General features: G+C 48.2%; 1 protein-coding gene and 1 long non-coding RNA gene across 15 annotated transcripts in view; both read left to right on the top strand.

Annotated features, from left to right (window-relative positions):
• MSI2 (musashi RNA binding protein 2) overlaps nt 1-12,989 on the top strand; it is a 403,404-nt gene extending 390,415 nt beyond the window's left edge. For 5 of the 14 annotated variants that reach the window (XM_081585313.1, XM_081585315.1, XM_081585311.1 and 2 more), the window contains 2 exons: nt 6,592-6,746; nt 10,859-12,989. In XM_081585313.1, coding sequence (XP_081441439.1) covers nt 6,592-6,746; nt 10,859-10,900 — 197 coding nt within the window. In that variant the 3' untranslated portion in view covers nt 10,901-12,989. Of the gene's footprint in view, nt 1-6,537; nt 6,747-8,467; nt 8,541-10,858 lie in introns of all 14 variants that reach the window. The other 9 variants (XM_081585312.1, XM_081585306.1, XM_081585305.1 and 6 more) reach the window with 4 other exon arrangements.
• Nucleotides 2,925-6,225, top strand: LOC145543531 (uncharacterized). Its single transcript, XR_014080761.1, has 2 exons — nt 2,925-4,690; nt 4,801-6,225. It is a non-coding gene; the product is annotated as an uncharacterized LOC145543531 (long non-coding RNA).
• Nucleotides 12,990-18,428: the final 5,439 nt, after the last annotated feature.

Raw genomic sequence — 18,428 nt, 5'->3', positions numbered from 1 at the left:
CCTTGGACAGGTCCTTGGACGGGGTTCTGGGGGCTGTCTCCTCGCACTGATCTGAGTGATAGTATGAGTATCCAGGTTCACTAGGAACTCAGGATGTGAGGGTTTTGGAGCTGGCCAGCAGTGAAGTTGTCTCTTTTGGGAATGTGATTTGATCCGAAGCTGCAACCTTTCTACAAAACCATGAGTCCTGAGTCTTAGGTTCCACTGTCCATCAATTCCCTACTTAAGATACGCCAGCACTAACCAGCAGACATCTGTGCCCCCCACAGTGGTCTGAAGCAGGCTAGGTGTTGAATGAACAAACAGAAACTGCAGTCTTCGAAGATCGTCATCTGTGAAACCGACGTTGGGAATGTTTGTGACACTGACTCCCTGTGTGCCCAGTGAGTGAGCTGACACTCTCCACGTGTCCTGTGCAGTGTTTGCGATGAGCCAGGCATCTCAGATGTGTCAAGACGTGCTGATAGCAGGCTGAGTTTGTCCTTCCCGGCAATACATTGGTTTGTATATGGAGACAGGAAGAAAGAAATACCATCACATAGCTCTCTCAATCCTCCCCTAGTTTTATTAAAGTATGTCTTCTCCTTGCCTTCTGAAATAGCTTGAATTTCAGCAGAGCTTAAAAAAAAAAGAAAAGTGATATATAAAATTGATTGTCCCTGCATCTGGGTCCCTGCACCAATTTGATTTTCATTTAGTGTGTCACACAGTTTTCCCAGGTTAGAGGTAATTGCTGGCCCTCTCTGTCTACCTCTCCCACCTTCAGGCTAGGCTCTGGGACGAAAGTTTGAGCCAAGATCCCTGGGACCCGGTGGCCGGGCACACTGCTGGAGTGTGATTCCCCCTTGCTCTGCTGGAGACGAGCTGTGGTAGCTCACAGCTGAGTGTTTCTCCTTGTGTTATCAGAAGGAGGTTTATCTTTTCAGGCCGACCTTCCCTATCTGACCACCAGCATTAATTTACTATGGGCACGACTTGCAGAGGGCACAGTGAGACTGCAGATTGGGGTTCCCAACTCTGTTTGCAGGGAAGCCCCAGCTGACCAGCTGGCATTCCTGAGAGGCTGACTGTTCAGAGTCAGGTCTCAGCTTCCAAGAGCTGCCTGGCGTTATAAAACCCACCATCCACTGAGCCCCCCTTGGTATATGGGAATCGGGCCGGTTGCTCTTGGTCTAGAGAACCCAGGGTCCTGTGAGAACCTGGAGAGCCCCCACCTTCTGCACACACCCCTCCCCGGAGGGGCCCTTGCTGACAAGAGACGCAGTCTATGCTGCTGTGGAGTTTTAATCCTGGCAGAGAGAAGCGTGGTAGAGACGAGGTAAGTGTCGGAGGCGCAGTGACTCTGGTATCAGCCCATCAACAGAGCCCCTCTGCTCATTGCTTTCTCAGTCACTTTCTTTAAATCCTCTAAAACAAACAGAACTCCCTACAATCTAGTGTGATACATTAACATGAAGAATACCACATGGGCTTATGCTCCAGGTCCTCCATTCTTCAGGAGCTTGGGGCTGGGAGTGGGCCCCTGACAGCCACCAGCCCAGTCTCCCTGCCCTCTCGCCTCATGCAGGCACAGTGAGGTCTGCTGGGCAGCAGGTTGCCTTCTGAGTTGGGCTGGGTGCGGGCGGGCCTGCCACAGCACGTGCCTTGTCCTGAGCAGCAGACGCTGTCCCAGCAATGTGCTGGGGGCCACAAGGCCCCCTCCCGAGATGGAACCTGGTGGCAGCAGATAATTCGTCAAGTGGGAGACTGCAATTGTTTTGAGGGCTGGCTCTGCCTTTTGGTGAAAAGTGAGACCCACCAAACCAGAACTCCGGTCTGAGGCTGGGGACTTGGTGAGCCCTGGCTAGTCTCAGCTACATCAACAGTTTTGTTAACAGTTCCTTTCTCTGAATCAGTAATAATCCACTCTTCAGGCCGTAAAGCCCGAGATGCCCTCCCAGGGATGCCCACCTCCAAGGCCTGGGCTCTAGCCTTCTGCCCTAGGTCCAGCGGCATCATGTTGGGAGCATACGGAAGTATTGGGGCTTCTAACCTTTCCTAGACCTGCAGTGTGGCTTTCCTGATCTCCTGATCCTCACTGCCCTCTCCCACAACTTCCCCACCCTCAGTGACAAATTCCACTCTCAGCCCAGCTCCTTCTGACCACAGTCAGGCAGAACCACATGCAGACTTGTACCCACCAGAAGGAAGGGTTTGCCGTAAACCCCCCAGATGCTCCCAAGCTTTGGATCTTGCCCCTGTAGTTGAGGGTCTGAGCCTGCAGGACAGACCTTGGAGAAGGACTCTGGGATGGCTTTCCCATCCCGATGCAAAATGCCACCAACTGAAATTCAGATGTGTTTCCTCTCGCTGGCCTCAGTGAGAGGTAGTGTCCTTGTTTTTCCATCCCCTGCATTCCCGAGTCTTTTCATCAGGTCCAAGGGGATTAAATGCAGGATGGATGAAACAGATCCTTTTGTGAATCACTTCCTGATTAGTTTGGCCAGTGAATTTTGCTCTCCTAAATCAGGTTTTCCTAAACCTGCATATGGTAACCTGCCTTGCTGGGCTCTGCATACACAGCTGTTTCAAAAATGGGTGTATTTGTTCTAAACATGATGAGTTACACGCATTATTCTTTTGCATTTTCGCCTCAGCCCACTGAGAGTCAGGCTGAGTAGGGCAGGACTCACGTGTCATAGATGAGGACTCTGGTGGGTGAGGGGCTGACACCCACCCAGGCAGGTAGCTGGAGGTCAGGGCTGGGGTCACACTCAGGTCTTCTGACTCCAAGTCCAGTGTTCCCTTTCTCTGCACCATAGCTGCCTCCTTGAGCATACTGCTGCTGGACCCAGAAGGCCCAGAGGACGCCTGGGGCACAGGGCAGGGGTGGAGAGGAGCCTGCCCTGGATTAAACCGCTGCTGTGGATGCTGCCCAGAGCTGCTGGTGGAGAAGTGACCTAGCTCCCCCACCACGAGTTCCCAAACTGCTGCTTGGTGCAGAGCTTGCCCAAGGCCACTTAATGCTCACAGCTTCTGGTACAAAAATGCCAGGGTGTCTGCAAGACACCGTCCTCTTCTGGGACAGAAGTTATAACATCCTTTTTAAATCTCAGCACTATTTATTCAGCAGTACCTACTGAGACCTCTCTGCCTCCCTCCGCACGCACACAGACACACACACCCTAGCTGAGCGGCCTTGAGGGACGTCCCATTCCCTCTTCCTGACCTGACCCTGGCCTTGGGAGCATTTCTGCCCCTTAAAATGAGCCTGGAGGTGACCTGCAAGGAGACAGCCCGTTGAGAACTGATTCAGGGTAACTAGCACGGAAAGCACCCTCAGGTCAGGCGCTGGAGTCATGCTCCCCCCACCCCCACCTCCCTGCCTCTTCTCTCAAGGTCTCAGCTTGGAGGGGAGGGGCTCCTCTTTTACTGTGTTGCCAGCCGGTGTGCAGGGTGAACATCCCCAAAGAAGAAGATCGCTGTGTCCCTCTCGCCTTCCCACCATCAAGCAGCTCGTGTTGGTGTCTGAAGTGCCCCTCCCCTTTTCTTCTCAAGCTGCTGAGCTGGGTAGTGCCCTCCCGGAGATGCATGGGTTCAGGACATAGGTTGGCGTGCTACCCCGCTTTCGGGAGCCTGGGTCCTCTGCCCACAGAGAAAGAGGGAATCATTGACCGAGGAGCCCAGAGACCCGGCTCCTCTACGCCCTCAGCCCTTGAGGGTACAGGTTCCACTGTTCCGAAGCCCAAAAAAAAGGACCAGCCCAGAACCAGGGGCTCCTGGCCTGCCACCTGCATCCTAGGCAGGGAGCCATGGCCCCGTCTTTCAGCCCTGACTGGGGGGTGTCTGCAGGGTGACGGAGCTGGGGCTCAGACGTGAAGAGGGCAAGTGTGTAATCGTGTGAGACTTAGGGTTTTAGAGCTGCATTGTAACACAGTGCCTTCTCCACAGTGATTCTGGTGTCATTGGATGGAAGAGGATAGGATGGGGAGGGGCGGTGTAGCCCCAACTGGGAGATTACCTTCAGGCCAGCTCTCCAGCTGCAGGCCTCCTGGGCACACAGGATGGGGAGGGTAACAGGGGTGGGCCGAATACCACCAGCCCCCCTGTCTTCTAAGCCTCCGGAGGGGCATGTTTCTAGACAGCACCCTTCCGTGAGCATGCAGCCTCCTCTCTCCCAGGCTCCTTCCGCTGGCTGGGTTAGTCTCTGGGTGGCCCTCCCCCTGCTGGGAGGAACCGAGATGGAAACCTCTCTCCTCCTTGGCTTCTAGATGGGCGTGCCCACCCTCCATCTTTCTAGATCCTCATCTAGCCAGAGGAGAAAGAGGTCAGAAAGCCTTTACCTTCCACCGTGGCTCCACCTCCCACTCATTGCCCTGAAACAGAGCCAGCTAGTTACTCTCTTGGTTACTTGGTATAGGAGTGGGGTCAGCTGCCTGGGTGAACCAGGAGTCAGTGTCTGAGCTCTCTCTGCTTTCCCTGGCCTGGAAAAAGAAAGTGTGTGAGCCCAAGATAATGCTATCTGTTGGATATCTCAGCTTGATCCTTGCCTCTGTGAGTGAGAAGGGCCAAATGTTATCTGCAAGTTTAATCTCCTATATTCAAAAATCCTGTCCCCTCTGTCTGCCAGTGCACTCCCAGATCAGCCATTCACTCGCTCTGAGCCTCTGGGATTTCTTTTTCCTCTTTAACCTATGCTTTCCATCAGCCAGTTTCTTCCTTTCTTGGCACAGCTTCCTAGGGGCCTGATCTTGAAGCCTCCTGCCCCAGACGGCCTTGCAAGGAAGCAGCTTGCCTTTTCTCTGCTGAGTTGGGAGCCAGGCCCTCCTTGGCTTGTTCGCCTTTGCATCTTTGCATCCCATCTCAGTCTCCCACCAGCCTGGTTGGGGTGCATCATCGGTCTTTTCCCATCTCAGTGACTAGTCAGTAGCAATCAATCCAGGTTTGGCTCTTCAAGCCCCCACCCCCAACCAGAAGTGAGGAGTTCCAACCACAGGTGCCCAGGGCAAGGTCATGGTCCAGAGAAGATTTGCAGATGTTTTTCCCCACTGAGGGCAGGTGGGCCCCGGGCAGAGGGAAATGCCGAGGGAGGCAGGAGGGAGAAGGCTGTAGTGAGGAGCACCCCCTGGGATTCATGGAAATGCGTCTGGTTCTTCAAGATGGACGAGTTGTAGTCCAGAACTGGCCAGCCCCAGATTCACCTTGAACTTAAAAAGACAATGAGAAATTGCTTCTACAGTATAAAAGAAAAAGGTTTTTTTTTTTCTATTATGGAAAAAAAAAGATTTAAGCTACTAAAGGGAAATGAAGACGAGACACAGTAACCTGGTAGACAAACTGTGGTCCTCACTGGGGCGGGAACGATGGAACTTGGGGAGAGTAAAGGAGGGCACCTGGGGCAGCATCTCCTCACCCTGCCCGCTCCCCACTACCACTCCCCAAGGAACAAGTGGGTGTGAAGTCTTGTCTCCTTGTAGCAAAGGTCCAGTCCTCGCTCTTCTTTCTGTCTGGAGTCTATCTGAAGATAACCAACAGAACGCAGGCTTTTCGGTCAGATACGCTGTAGTGATAAATTGGTTCAGTCAGTATGCTCTGAATTCATACTTCTTTGTCTTTTTTTTTAAACAAAAGGAAAAAAAAGTTTAAATCCCCCCTTTCCTTCTACTGCAGGAGGTGAGTGTGTGGGTGTCCTGTAGCATCATTGGTGTTCACCAGCTTTGGCCCAGAGCCTCCAGATTCTCCATCCCCACCCCATCCCTCCCTCCATCCCCCGCTCTCCACCTCAAAAGGGAACCCTCTGCCACCATCATTATGGTTATGTTAAGATGCCCAAGTCTTCCATGACATATCCCATCCTCCGACCACGTTCAGTATTGACGACTTTCATTCAGGGATATAAACGGGAGGGGTGGGGAGGGATGGAGTAGCCAGTGGGGGGGGGGGGGAGAGCTGAAGATCCTTTTTGTCTTATTTTTGTTGTTTAAAACAAATTTGTCATTTAATGGATCCAAAAACAAGAAAAAAGTGAAACAAACCAAAAAATTCCCTCCCCAAAGATTTTTTTTTTTCCTGGACACAAATTGCTTTGTTTCCTGTCACGTTTTAATATCAATATTAACACAATGTGTAGTCTAAAACTAGTTCCTTTGTAGTTTGCATGGGATGTGAATGCTGTCTCAACGTGCCCAGATCTAGACAAGACTGCATGAGCATCAATTCAGATGTGGAAAAAAAAAAAAAAACAAACTCTCTCTCTCTCTTTCTTCCATATATCTCTCTATTTCTATTGTGATAATTTGGTGGGCAGTGAAGCACCCCCCGGTTGGTTGCCATACTGTGTTGAATGGTTGTTTTTTTTATTCTATCTATTTTTGGAGCTCCAAGCTTCTTAGTAGTAGCCTGGGCTGAGTATTCTTGAGTCCCTGCTGATGTCTTCGCATGGCCTTGGTTGAGTGTTAGAAGTCGGGCCTCAGCTGTTCTTCCCGAGTGTCTGGCTTGTGGTGACCGGTGCATGCCTGGCTTCCGGCCTCATACCCAGCTCTATTCTCTGCACACCAGTCCTGAATAGCTACAGTGCTCAACCGAATTTTGGCGGGCCCGCTTCCCCGGCAGGCTCCAACCCGGCGCGGCCCGGAGGCTTCCCCGGGGCCAACAGCCCAGGACCCGTCGCCGACCTCTACGGCCCTGCCAGCCAGGACTCCGGAGTGGGGAATTACATAAGCGCCGCCAGCCCTCAGCCGGGCTCCGGCTTCGGCCACGGCATCGCCGTAAGTACCTCCCTGACCCCGCCCTTCCGCCCGTCTCCTGAGGCCCGCAGGGGGTGGGGGTGGGGGGTGTGCCAGGGAAGCCCCGAGCTGGGAAACAAGGAGCGGGCACCAGGTCCCCTTCCACACCCATGTCGGCCACCCCCGGCTGCAGCTTCTCCCATTAGACGTTTCCAGAGCCTCCGTGCGCGGGCCGTAGGTGGAGTGGAGGGAGTGTGGGCAGGTCACGTTCAGGTCACTCCTGGGTCACGTTCAGCCCACACAACCCTGAACCGCATGTACAACCCATTGCATCCCCGGCTGCAAAACGAACAGAAGCGTTCCTCCCTCGAAAGCTGGTGTGTGAGACTTTAAGGAAACAGGCTAAGGCAGCTGCTGGCTCATAGTAGACCCCTGGGATCAGCCCATCTCTGCTTGATCCTGGCCTCCTGGAGATTCAGGTGGGCTGGGACCTTGGAGCTAGGGCCCCGTCCCCGTGGGATAACAGCCTGAGTCAGTAGCGTGTCCTGCCTGAGGTCCAGGGCAACACTGAGGCCTGGGACGTAGTGTGGGATGCAAGTCCTATCCCAGGAGGTTTCCTCTGCTAATGTTTCTTACAGTCTCCGGGTTCCAAGTAAGTTCCCCTTTGCATTCTTTAGCTCTGCCCGCCCCCGAAGGCCAGGTGCATTTGACATTTGTAATGCTCTGTGGTTCTATAATCTGACTAATCCAGGCAATGGAAATTTGCTTAACAGATTTGCATGCTGTTTTCAGATTGTATTGTTCTTCCCCCCTCGTGGTGTGTGTGAGCATGAATGTGCCTGAGCCCACTCGCTCGCTGTCCCTTCCATTGGGGAAACTGAAAATCGACCAACCTCACCATCTTGGAGACAGTTTGATTTTGAGCTAAGATGGAGGTGTCTGCTGTCCCAGGTCACATCCCTGTGGGGGATGCCTACCCGGCTGTGCTGGGGAGAACAAAGCAAGTGCAGACAATCAGGGCTTCGGGGCAGCCAATCTCTGCCCTTGGCATTGAAAGGTCGCCCCCCCAACCCACACACATCCATGCACACACAGTCTCACACATTCACACACACGTGCGTGCACACACACACACACAAGCCTTGCCTGGCCTGTGCAGTCCAGGTCCTTGTTGAATTCCACTCCAGAACCAGTATCACTTAGGCAGTAGTTTGGTGGGTTATACCCTCTGGGATCGGCTGTAACACCTAATTGAGAGCAGTAACTAGTCAACCTAGAGCTGCATCCGTTTCAGGGTTCGTCTGCCACTACGTCGGACACCGTCAGCACCCAGAAACCCTGACTCTATTTGTTCATGAAAACCTGGGTCTCTGACCTGTGTGCTGTGATGGTTTCTGAAATAAGCGACGTCGAGTCACGTTTGGTCTGCACGGGGCTTGCCTTCTCCCCAGCTGGAGCCGTTGGGGGCTGTCTGGGGTTCAGTGCAACAGTGCCCATTGTTGGTGGCACAAGCCCCCCTTTCCTCTCACCCACTCACCCCTGGGAATCTGGCTGTCAATTTTCCCCTGGGTGAGCAGACAGGCCAGGGTGGGGAGTCAGGGCTTGGGAGGATGTCATCCTAGCCCCTCATGGCACGGTGTCTCAGAATTACATATTCATGCTGGCAACCACAGACTAGTCCTAGCGATAATTTCCTTTCCCAGAATATGACAATCTTTCCCATGTATAGCGTGCTGATGACCTTAACAATTGTGCAATTTTAGGGACCTTTGATTGCAACGGCCTTTACAAATGGATACCACTGAGCAGGTGCTTCCGTTGCCATCCCACTCTGAGGTATTACCTTTTCTGCCACGTGTCTCGCCCGCCAGGCGTGTCCGTACATGTATGCACACTGGGCATGCAAGTACGCACGGGCCCTCTTCTCATCGCCTCAACGTCTCTCCCTCCTCTTTCTCCACCCCTTTCCGGGGGGGTGGGGGCCACAAGATCCGGCCTTTTAATCTCTCATCCCTCCTCTGGCTTAAATCATGACCCCGTTTTTCTTCCACTGTCTTTTTTTTTTTTTTCTTTGATTCTTTCGATCCTTTTTCTCTATCTTTCCCACCTCTCATCTTTCTCTGTCTTGAAATACGATCAAAAGTGTGGGAAACTGGAAGGAGATGCTGTGCTATGCCCATCCCCAGGGGACAGAGGCAGAGAGACGCTGGACTTCTGCCAGGCCTGGGGGCGGAGGGTGCTAAGGGTTGCCGGGCCCTCTCAGCTCCCCAGAGCTCGCTGGGCTTGCCAGTGGGGTTCATGCAGTGAGACAGCCAGACTCCATCTTTGAGTGAAAAGAAAACATTTTTGCCAGTAACTACTGAGTAATTATCCAGATTACCGCTCGAAAAGCAAATTAAATTAACGACATCACCTGCGTTACATGGATTTGGATCCCTGCCAGTTTCCTAACCTTTTAAACTGAGCTCAAGTTAATTAAACATTTTTTAAATCACTTTGATGGGGATATGGAAGGGATGGAGTGGAGGAGAGGGGAGGTTGGGGCAGTCAGTGAGGGAGCCTCTTGGCATATTCTCATTGAAAACGGGTATCCCTCATTCTCCGGAACAGCACCAGGAAGGGAGAGGGGGTTCTCTCATGGAAGCTCAGCGTGACCCGTGTGAGCGAGCTGGTTTGGGGTCTTGAGACAAGAGAGCGTTTCTTCAGAAGAGAGAGTGCCATAGCTGAGGCCTAGGAATGGATCCTGCTTGTAAAACCCCAGCTGGGACATAAGCACCTGTCCCTCTGGGAGAAAGCAAGGCTGAGATGGATTTGCCACTTTGGTTTGCAGTCAGCAGGATGCCCCTCTTGTCGAGGGTTGCTCCAGGCCCCCGAGCCAGCCAGGACCCGGCAGGGTGGGCCCAGCTGGGGGACCAGGTGGAGCCAAGCTCCGTACATCTCTTGGATTTCTCTAATATTGCTCTAAGGAATCACCTCGACTAACGCAACTGCCTCTCTTAACCCAATAAACCCCGTGTGTGAGTTCTCTTCACCCCCTCGCCTCCACTTCCCTTCCAGCACTGACCCAGCCATTGCTGGCCTGCCGGAGCCAGAGGCCACTAACAGTGTGAAGGAGAGCTACTCACGACTAATTCAGCTGGGTTTAGGGGTCCCAGCAAAGCGAGGCTCCTCTGAGAGCAAGGCGGACTGATGGACCCAAGAACATGGGGGGCTGAAGGTGGCTCCAGCCCTTGTGGAGTCAGATGACACGGGGATCAGACAGCTGCCAGTGCCTCTTCCCCTCGACCCGGGAAACGGTGGGTGGTGCAGGGCTTCCTGCCGCCTCCGCCTGCACCCTCCTCTGCAGAGCTTCCATGCGGGTGGAGGGAGGTGAGGCTGCTGCCAGCCCAGCCTCCCTCATCCAGCTTTAGGACTCGGAAGAACGGAACAGACTAGAGAGTGGAGCTAACCACTTGCCCCCTCCAAAATGATTAAGTGGGCCAGTTGAGTTATATGGCCCCCCCAAGACCCACACACACACACAGTCTGTGCCCAGCAGAGATGACCTTCAGCCATTTAGCACCATCCGTGAAAGGAGGGGCCCAGGCTCCCGGTCAGTTCAAGGAGAATCAATCAGCAAGTCTGTGAATCCCGGGCCTGTTCTCATTTCCTAGGACCAAAGCTGATTATTATTTGTTGTGTATGTTTTTATAAGTTTCCTGACCTCGAGTCTTTTGTATGTAATTTTTTTTTTAAACATTTAGCTTTAAGACTCTTAACCAGAAAAGGTAGCGCTAGTCACTCTGCAGTTCACCGTTCCAGCTGCAAACCCAGCGTGACCACATCTGCTGACCCCATTTTCCACTATTGCCTCAAGAAGTCTACCACAGTGTATTGAATCAGCCAATTAGCAAGCCAGCAAAATGAGCTACAGAGCTGTCCTCTTTCTCCCCAGCATCAAGCTTGGCTCAGATGTCACAGCTCAGGCTGTGACCCCAGTCAGCTGTTAGCCTGGCCATTTTCAAACACCCTCAGTAGCCCAGTGTAGTCGTACTTTGAAAATGCTAGCTGAAAAGTTGAGAGCAAACGGTATGCCTGCCTGACATTCCTTCTTTCTCCTCCCACCCCCACTTTGTGTTCTCTTCGGGACATCCTCGACCTCCTGTGCCCTGCAGAGCATACCTGGATGTCCAGGCAAGACTGGGCGAAGTTTCTGAGTGGCCCTTTGTTTAGGTGATGTCATCAGACCTGTTCCCCCACCAGCCTCACTCCCCATCCCAACCAGAGATGGCTCACTTCGGATCGAGGGTTGACTACATCTCATCATCTCACGAATCTGCTGTAATATAAGACAACAGCTTTTAAATGTGTATATATCCCATGATTTTGGTTTTGTTTTGTTTTTGTTTTTCTTGATGGTTTCCCTCCCTCTTCTCTCTTCCCCCTTCTCCTTTTAAATCTCTTTGAATCACATTTGGTAGTGATTTTGACTTAGTCCAGTAGTCATATAGCTTTAATATCTAGTTAAAAGCTAACCATAGTATAATTGTTATATTAAGGTGTTATTTTTTTCTTAAAACAATTTTTTTGCTTGTTTAGTTCTGTTCTCACTTTTCAAGGATGCTGAGATGGTAATATTACTCTGAATATTTTGGTATCAATTCTGAGATTGTATGAATTTTCAGGCGGAATTTGAGCACACACAGAAGCGAGGTTGTGAAGTGCCGAGCGGGAGGTGGGCATCAACTTTCTACTCTGCATTGTATAAGAAATGAGATGTAGTAGGCTAATGAACAGACTCTATAGCGGTTCTTTTTTTGTGGCGTCTCTTTGTTAACCTAAGTATATCTATTTTCGGCAATAAGGTAAGGACGACAATGTTTTGCGTGTCCTCCTTTTCTATAAGTGCTTTTTTTCTGTTGAAAGAGGTGATATTATAAGGTTTTTTGCAATTGTGAATTCTAAAAAAGAAATGTTGTAAATACAATTCCATTAACTACATAGAAACTATTAAGAAAGAGAGAATCAAAAATATTTTTGTGAGGGAGTCGGTCCCAGGCAGTTTGATGCTCTGTGGGTGGAGGAGGGGCGGTAACCGAGTGAGTGACTGAGACGGATGAACACCCAGCTGCCAGGCCGACCCCGGGACAAGTTAGAACACTGTTTAGCTCCTCTTGTCTGTGTGATAGACCTAAGAACTGTATTAGTGTCATACCAGCATATTAACCTCTCGTCTGTGCACAGCTTCCAACGTTACCGTCTAGTTAGATTTTTATTTAAAATATGAAAAACTGCTTTTCCCAAGACGTTTTTTAAAAACAAAGCTACAATTTTAATATTTAACATATTTAATGTTTCAAAGCACACCTGTTTGGCTTGGGTGGGGAGGGGTGGGGGGACATTCTTTTTCAGTCTTAATTTTTAAATATTTGATCATTTTCTATTGTCCAATCATTTCAGCACCTCCAAAGGTCCCTAGGACACTTTGCCTCTCTTCTCCCCCTGTCCCCCCAGCCGCCCCTCAGCTCCGGGGGCCCATGGGCCAGGAGTGGATAAGCCTGCATTAATGAAATCTTTTCTCCATTCACTTTCTATTTACCAATTAGGAAAGCAACCTTTTGGTTTATATATTTTTTTTAATACCTCAGTGCTGCAAGTATCACCAGAGAGGCTATGAAAGAATTTTTTTTTAATTTATTGTAGATGTAAACAGAATTTTAAAAAATAAAAAGTATAAACATCGCTGCACTGTGACTGGTGGGAAAAACTGACCGTTTCCTGTTTGCACATGTTTAACATTTGGCTGTTATAATATATGGTCCTCGGTTGGGGAAAGATACTTATGATGAAGGATATTTTTTAATTTAACTTTTTTTTAATATTGGTAATAGGTCGGCAACAGCAACTATAGAAGTACAACTCAATAGATGGCATTAAAACATATTGTAGTGTGGATATATATTTTTTCTTTTTTAAAATGTGATATTGACGTTTTATTAATATTTTTTAAATTGTTACGTTTATAAATTTGGTACTTAAGGCACAGCCAGTATGAGACACTGAATGCGACATTTATTATAAAGAGCTGCTGCACTCCTATTTTTATAAATTTTACTAACAAAGTAGACTAATGTAGACATTCACAGACATGGTAGGGTAAAAGCATCTTCAAGCAAAAGGCTCCAAAATGCTAACTCAGAAAGAAAGAAAAAAAGCCTTTTTCGATTCTAATTAAACAGCAACATCTTTTTTTTTTTTAATCATGTTCTTTGTTTTTTCCAATAAAATGTTAGGTTGTTTGGTGAAGGTTTGTTTTTTTGTTTGTTTTTCTTTCTTTTTTTATTTCCAAACAACCAGGTTAAGTAAAATGCTGGGCGCTTTTAAAATATCAAAACTTGTTCAAGTAATAAAATAACAAAATAGAAGTTTTATTTTAAAAAAAAAGAAAAAAAGAGACAATAAATTCCCAGAAATTCAGTGTCTAGACTAGGGAATTTAATTACTATTTTGTCCATGTTGGTGATGTACTGTACTACCCTTCCTTTCTCTGCATCCCCCATCACCTCATAGAAGACTCTTTGTTGATCATTGTCTGTTAATAATGTATAAAATGGCTATCTTGTAAGCGTGCTGTCCTGGTACTAGTGTAGTGACTTTTTTTCTCCTCTTTCTTCTAGTACATATTGATAGGTATAACATAATTAAGGTTTAAAAAAATTAGACATAGTTATTCAGATTTAGGACCAGTAAGGATAGAACTTTCTCTTATTTATGAAAAAAAAAATGCTAATAATTTTGGGGCAGTTTTTTCCTTTCTTTTTTTTTTTTTTCAATTTCAAGTTTTCATTTTATTTTTGCTGATCTGATGTGGTTTCAACTAACCCAAGGTCTCACGATGTTCAGATGCCGGTAGACTCTACGGCGTTTTGTAGATTCCCACCCCACCCCCCCCAGCTGTGAAGGGGTGTGCCATACTACCTTAAATGCTAATGCTAGATATGCAAAACTGGATTTTTTTAATTTATTTTTTAAAAGAGGGAGGCATGGTATATTAAAATGATTTTACTAAGAGAAAAAAATATTTTTTTAAGAATGCTCAGAAGAAATTGATAATCTGTGTGAATATGTTTTAGATGTTTATAATACCTTTTGAAGAGACCCAGTAGCCCATAGCACAAATCTCGTGGAAATCTGATATGTTTTAATGTGGCTACCTAGGTTAAGGTTCACGTTAGTCCCCCACTCATCTAGAAGTCCATTTTGGAAGATTTTTGTAAATTATTTTAGCACTGATGTTCAGCCTTGTCTTTGTTTCAGTTAAGCTCAATGGCGAACATGGGAACCACCTTAAACCCTCTTGGCTGATGGCTTTTCCCCGGAATCATAAAGCAGCCACCGGGTGACTTTCTGGCTTCTAGATCCATCTGCCTGGGGCCCCCAAGCTCCTCTCCTCCCACTCGGAGGAGAGTGGGCACATAAGCTCCTGGACCGATTCCTGGTTCTACCTGAACGTGGAGCTGACGGGGATGACCAAGTTCTGGGTCTCCTCTCCAGGAGCTTGCACACACCTGGTTTGTGGCCTTCCTCACACCCATTGGGAAAACCAGACAGCCTCACTCTATCCCAGTCGCTCATTGGCTTGATTCAAACGAAGTCCCAACAGGCCTTTGCGTTTCTATCCTTCATAACCTTCATCTTAATTTGAACTTGTAGCTTGGACTTTAAGGTAGCATGGCTCTATTGCTGTCAATTTAATGTTTCACTGCACAGCAATTCACAGCCAGTGAATGTTACACACATCTTGCTAGACTAGTATAAAAATCATTGGGTAATTGTTGGTTCTAATGACCTGAAAGGTGTTCAGTTTTTGTTTTCAATTTTGTTTTGGTTTTGTTTCTTGGGTTTTTTGGTTTTTTCTTTTTTTTTTTTTTTTTTTGGTTCTTTTTATTTGGGGATTTTGAAAAAAAAAAAATTTTTTTTTTTTTTTTTTTGTTCCAAATAGAAAAGCAAAACCTATTTTGATCTTTAGTGCAAACGAGGGCTAGGGACTTAGCCACCACCACCCACCCACACTGCTTCATTCTGCCATTCACTCACTGCAGCATAATCAAGAATAAAGCAATATAGTTTACTACATTTTTTTTATTGAAGGTCAGCCATGCTTTCTGTATTATATTGCATATGAAATTGTTTACAAAAGAAACACTAACTCATACTTCTCTCTATTGGTTGGGAGTGGCTCACAGGGACAGAGGGAGGCTGGGAGATTGGATGGGGGAGGGAAGAATGTTTTTCTTTCTTGAATGTGCTTCACAAGCCAGGCTATCTTCCCAGGAAGGCTGAAGCTGGGTGGGGGGTTGAAGGTGGGGGCGGGGGGAGGGGCAGAGGGACAGATGCAGGCAAGCACATGGAAGAGAGACACTGGGGGGCTCCCCCCACCCTCTCCACCCGGCCCCCCACTCCAAACAAAAAGAAGCAGAAGTCAGCTCAGCCCAGTCCTGAGCACAGACACTACACAAGGAGACGCTGTACGTTAAGCAATACTTTAATACTGTAATGTTTGTTTTCTTTCTTTTTTTTTAACCAAAAAAAAAAAAAAGTAAACTAAAACAAAAATATATACATAAAAACCCACCCCTCTGGGGAAGCAACCTGAATCCAAACACTTGGCTATCAAATAATCAGAATGTATTGTCTCGGATAGGAGTTTGTTTCTAGGCTGCAGGGGCACGCGGGTGGCGGGGGATGGAGACTGAGAGACAAAAGTTTCCAGAGCCTTCCAGAAGGCTCTCTGCTACTGTATTCTGTACATACTGTACCATCCTGTGTGGAATCTGTGAGTGTCCTTTGAGTAGCGTGGGCTAGCCAATCTGCCATTCATGGTGTGTTGTAAACTCGGAATTCCATATGTAATAGGATGCAAGTCTAAGCGTTTCATGTGGACATCAATGTATCTAAATAAAACTTTCCCTAGCACTGTGGCTGACCTCACCCTTACTTTTATACTTTAGTATGAAACTGATGACAACTTTGGTAGTGAGTATTTTTTTTATATATATACATATATATGTATCTATATATATATATATCTCAAGCATCTTTCAGGTCTTTGTGTGTGGCTTTCTTAAAGCCCTGTTGTAAAAAATTACTATGTGGATGGCAGTCTCTCACATCACAGATGTGGAAAGTATAATTTTATATTTGTATTTTCAAATAAATAAGTTTGTGAAAGGTTTCCATCCTCTACTGTGGTCCAGAAATCAATGTGTTTGTCTGACAAAAATAAAATAAAATAAACTGTTTTGAACAGAGTTGTTTGATGTTCTTTCACGTGTGGATGGGAAGATCCTCTGGAGTAGAAAATGGCAACCCATTCCAGTATTCTTGCCTGGAAAATTCCATAGACAGAGGAGCCTGGTGGGCTACAGTCCATGGGGCCACAAAGAGTTGGACACTATTGAGTAACTGAACAATACAATGCACGTGTGGAGGAGGGCTCAGTGGGGGAGGGGAGCTGTTGATTGGTTTGGGAAGGGTGTCACTGGTCACACCTGCCTCCTGTCACCCTGATCTTGGGTGGCCTCAACCTGCAACTGCTTGAAGCAAGGCTTATATTCCCAGCCAGAGATCGAAGCCGGGTCACGGTGGTGAAAGCGCCGGATCCTATCCACTAGACCCAGTGGTCAGTGACAAGGGCCCTGGCCCTTCAGCTTTGCAGAAAAGAATTTCCACGAAGACGGAAGGTAGTGTAGCAAGTGTAGTATTTATTAAGAGGGGAAACAGCACAGTACGTTTGGATAGACACATGAGCGGACTGCGAGAGAATGAGTCGCTGAGTCGTATCCTCATGGCAGTTTGAATTACTATTGTTGCAGGAAGTGGGACCCCTACCAGGGCCCGACACTGAGTTCTTGTCTAACACTCAGAAATGAATTGTCCAAGGAGACAGGTGTGCTGACAAAGCAAGAGATTTTATTGGGAAAGGGCACCCGGGTGGAGAGCAGTAGGGTAAGAGAACCTAGGAGAACTGCTCTTCCACGTGGCTCGCAGTCTCGGGTTTTATGGTGATGGGACTGGTTTCCAGGTTGTCTTTAGCTAATCATTCTGACTCAGAGTCCTTCCTGGTGGTGCATGCCTTGTTCAGCCAAGATGGATGCCAGAGACAAGGATTCTGGGAGGTGGTCGGACATGTGGTGTCTCTTTTTGACCTTTCCCGAACTCTTCCGGTTGGTGGTGGCTTGTTAGTTCAGTGTTCCTTATCAGGACCTCCTGTCCTAAAACAACTCATACAAATGGTTACTATGGTGCCTGGCCAGGGAGGGCGGTTTCAGTCAGTGTGCTTCCCCTAACACTCTTACGGGGTATTTCTTCTGGGTTTGCTCTAGCCAGTCATTGTAATCCGCCTGGTTCACAGTCCATATTTGGTATATCTCAGGACCCTCGCACATGTGCTTACACATCTCTTAGCTAAGGTGGGTACTACCGCAGAGGCATCTGGGTAGAGCATCCATTTATACTGCTCCCCTTCTGGCCTGCAAGGAGCCTTTTCTGTGCATATGTGGTGGTGGCGGCGGGGGGAGGGGAGGTCCTCCTGACTTTGGGAATGAGAGGTACATGGCCTGGGCAGGGCCCAGCCTTTTCCCTTAGTTGTCCTGCTATTCTTGTCTTGGAGTTTGAGTCAGTAGAGAATGAATCTCCAATTGCTTTACCCTGAGGGGGCCCATCTGCCTCCTACCTCAACCCCTCAGCATGGTCACAGGGCCTCCAGCATAGAAGCCCTCTCCCTGTCCCCAGGGAGCTTGTGGAACTTGTGTGTGTGTGTGTGTGTGTGTGTGTGTTGATTATTTTATTTTATTGAAGCATAGTTCAATGTTGTGTTCCTTTCTGCTGTAGAGACTCGTATATATATAAATATATATATATGTGTATCTTTTCCATTGTACAACTATTTTATGAAGCGATAAGAAAGCATTGCAGTGGAAGAGCAGGTAGAGAGCACCTCAGAACCCATGGGTGAGCAGGAATAAGCACCATGGTCCTGTGACATCGCAGGACCCAGACGATGGAAGTGTGCAGAAGCAGTTGAGCTGGCTCACTCACACAGCTGAGGGCCGTTGAGGTGGCTCATTCACACACTTGAGAGCTGTTGAGGTGGCTCACTCACACAGCTGAGGTGGCCGGCCTCAACGAGTTCTCAACTGCCTACAGGAGAAGGCAGTGAACCAACTTCTGTGACTCTTGAATAGGGACTGAAGGAAACTTGCCTTTGCCCTAGAGGAGTTCAGAGTTTTGCCTAATGAATTGAATGTTGTAGAATCAGAAAGTTAGAGATGTAGAAATAGACACTTCTCATAGTTGAGAGAAAACAGAATTGAGATATAGTTTGTTGAGGGCAAGTCCCAAGACCTGGTGGTAGCAGTCAAGGCATGATCTAAACCATATCTGAGCCAGAGGGATTTCTTGGCTTTTAAGGTGATTTGTAAACAATGAAGTATAGGTTTGTATCCGCTTCCTCAAGACCTTGAGTATAAGCCATAGTCCCCAGGGCATGTCTTCTGTGGGTCCCTGTTCCAATTTCCTGTCTCCTGTTTATTCCAGCTTTATCATATGGACATTTCTGCTACACCAAGTGCTGAGAAAAGATGGTAGAAGGTTCCCCTCTTTATTTAAGCCTGGAGACAGGAGAGTTTGGTATCTAGCCCACCTCTTGTGTGTCCAAAGGCAGATCCTCAGCATTCTGCAGTG

This window comes from Giraffa tippelskirchi, chromosome 3 (assembly GCF_054371585.1).
Source record: "Giraffa tippelskirchi isolate mGirTip1 chromosome 3, T2T-mGirTip1v1.2.pri, whole genome shotgun sequence".
Classification (NCBI taxonomy): domain Eukaryota; kingdom Metazoa; phylum Chordata; class Mammalia; order Artiodactyla; family Giraffidae; genus Giraffa; species Giraffa tippelskirchi.
Note: the sequence above shows the minus strand (reverse complement) of the source record. Positions and strands in the feature narration are given on the sequence as shown.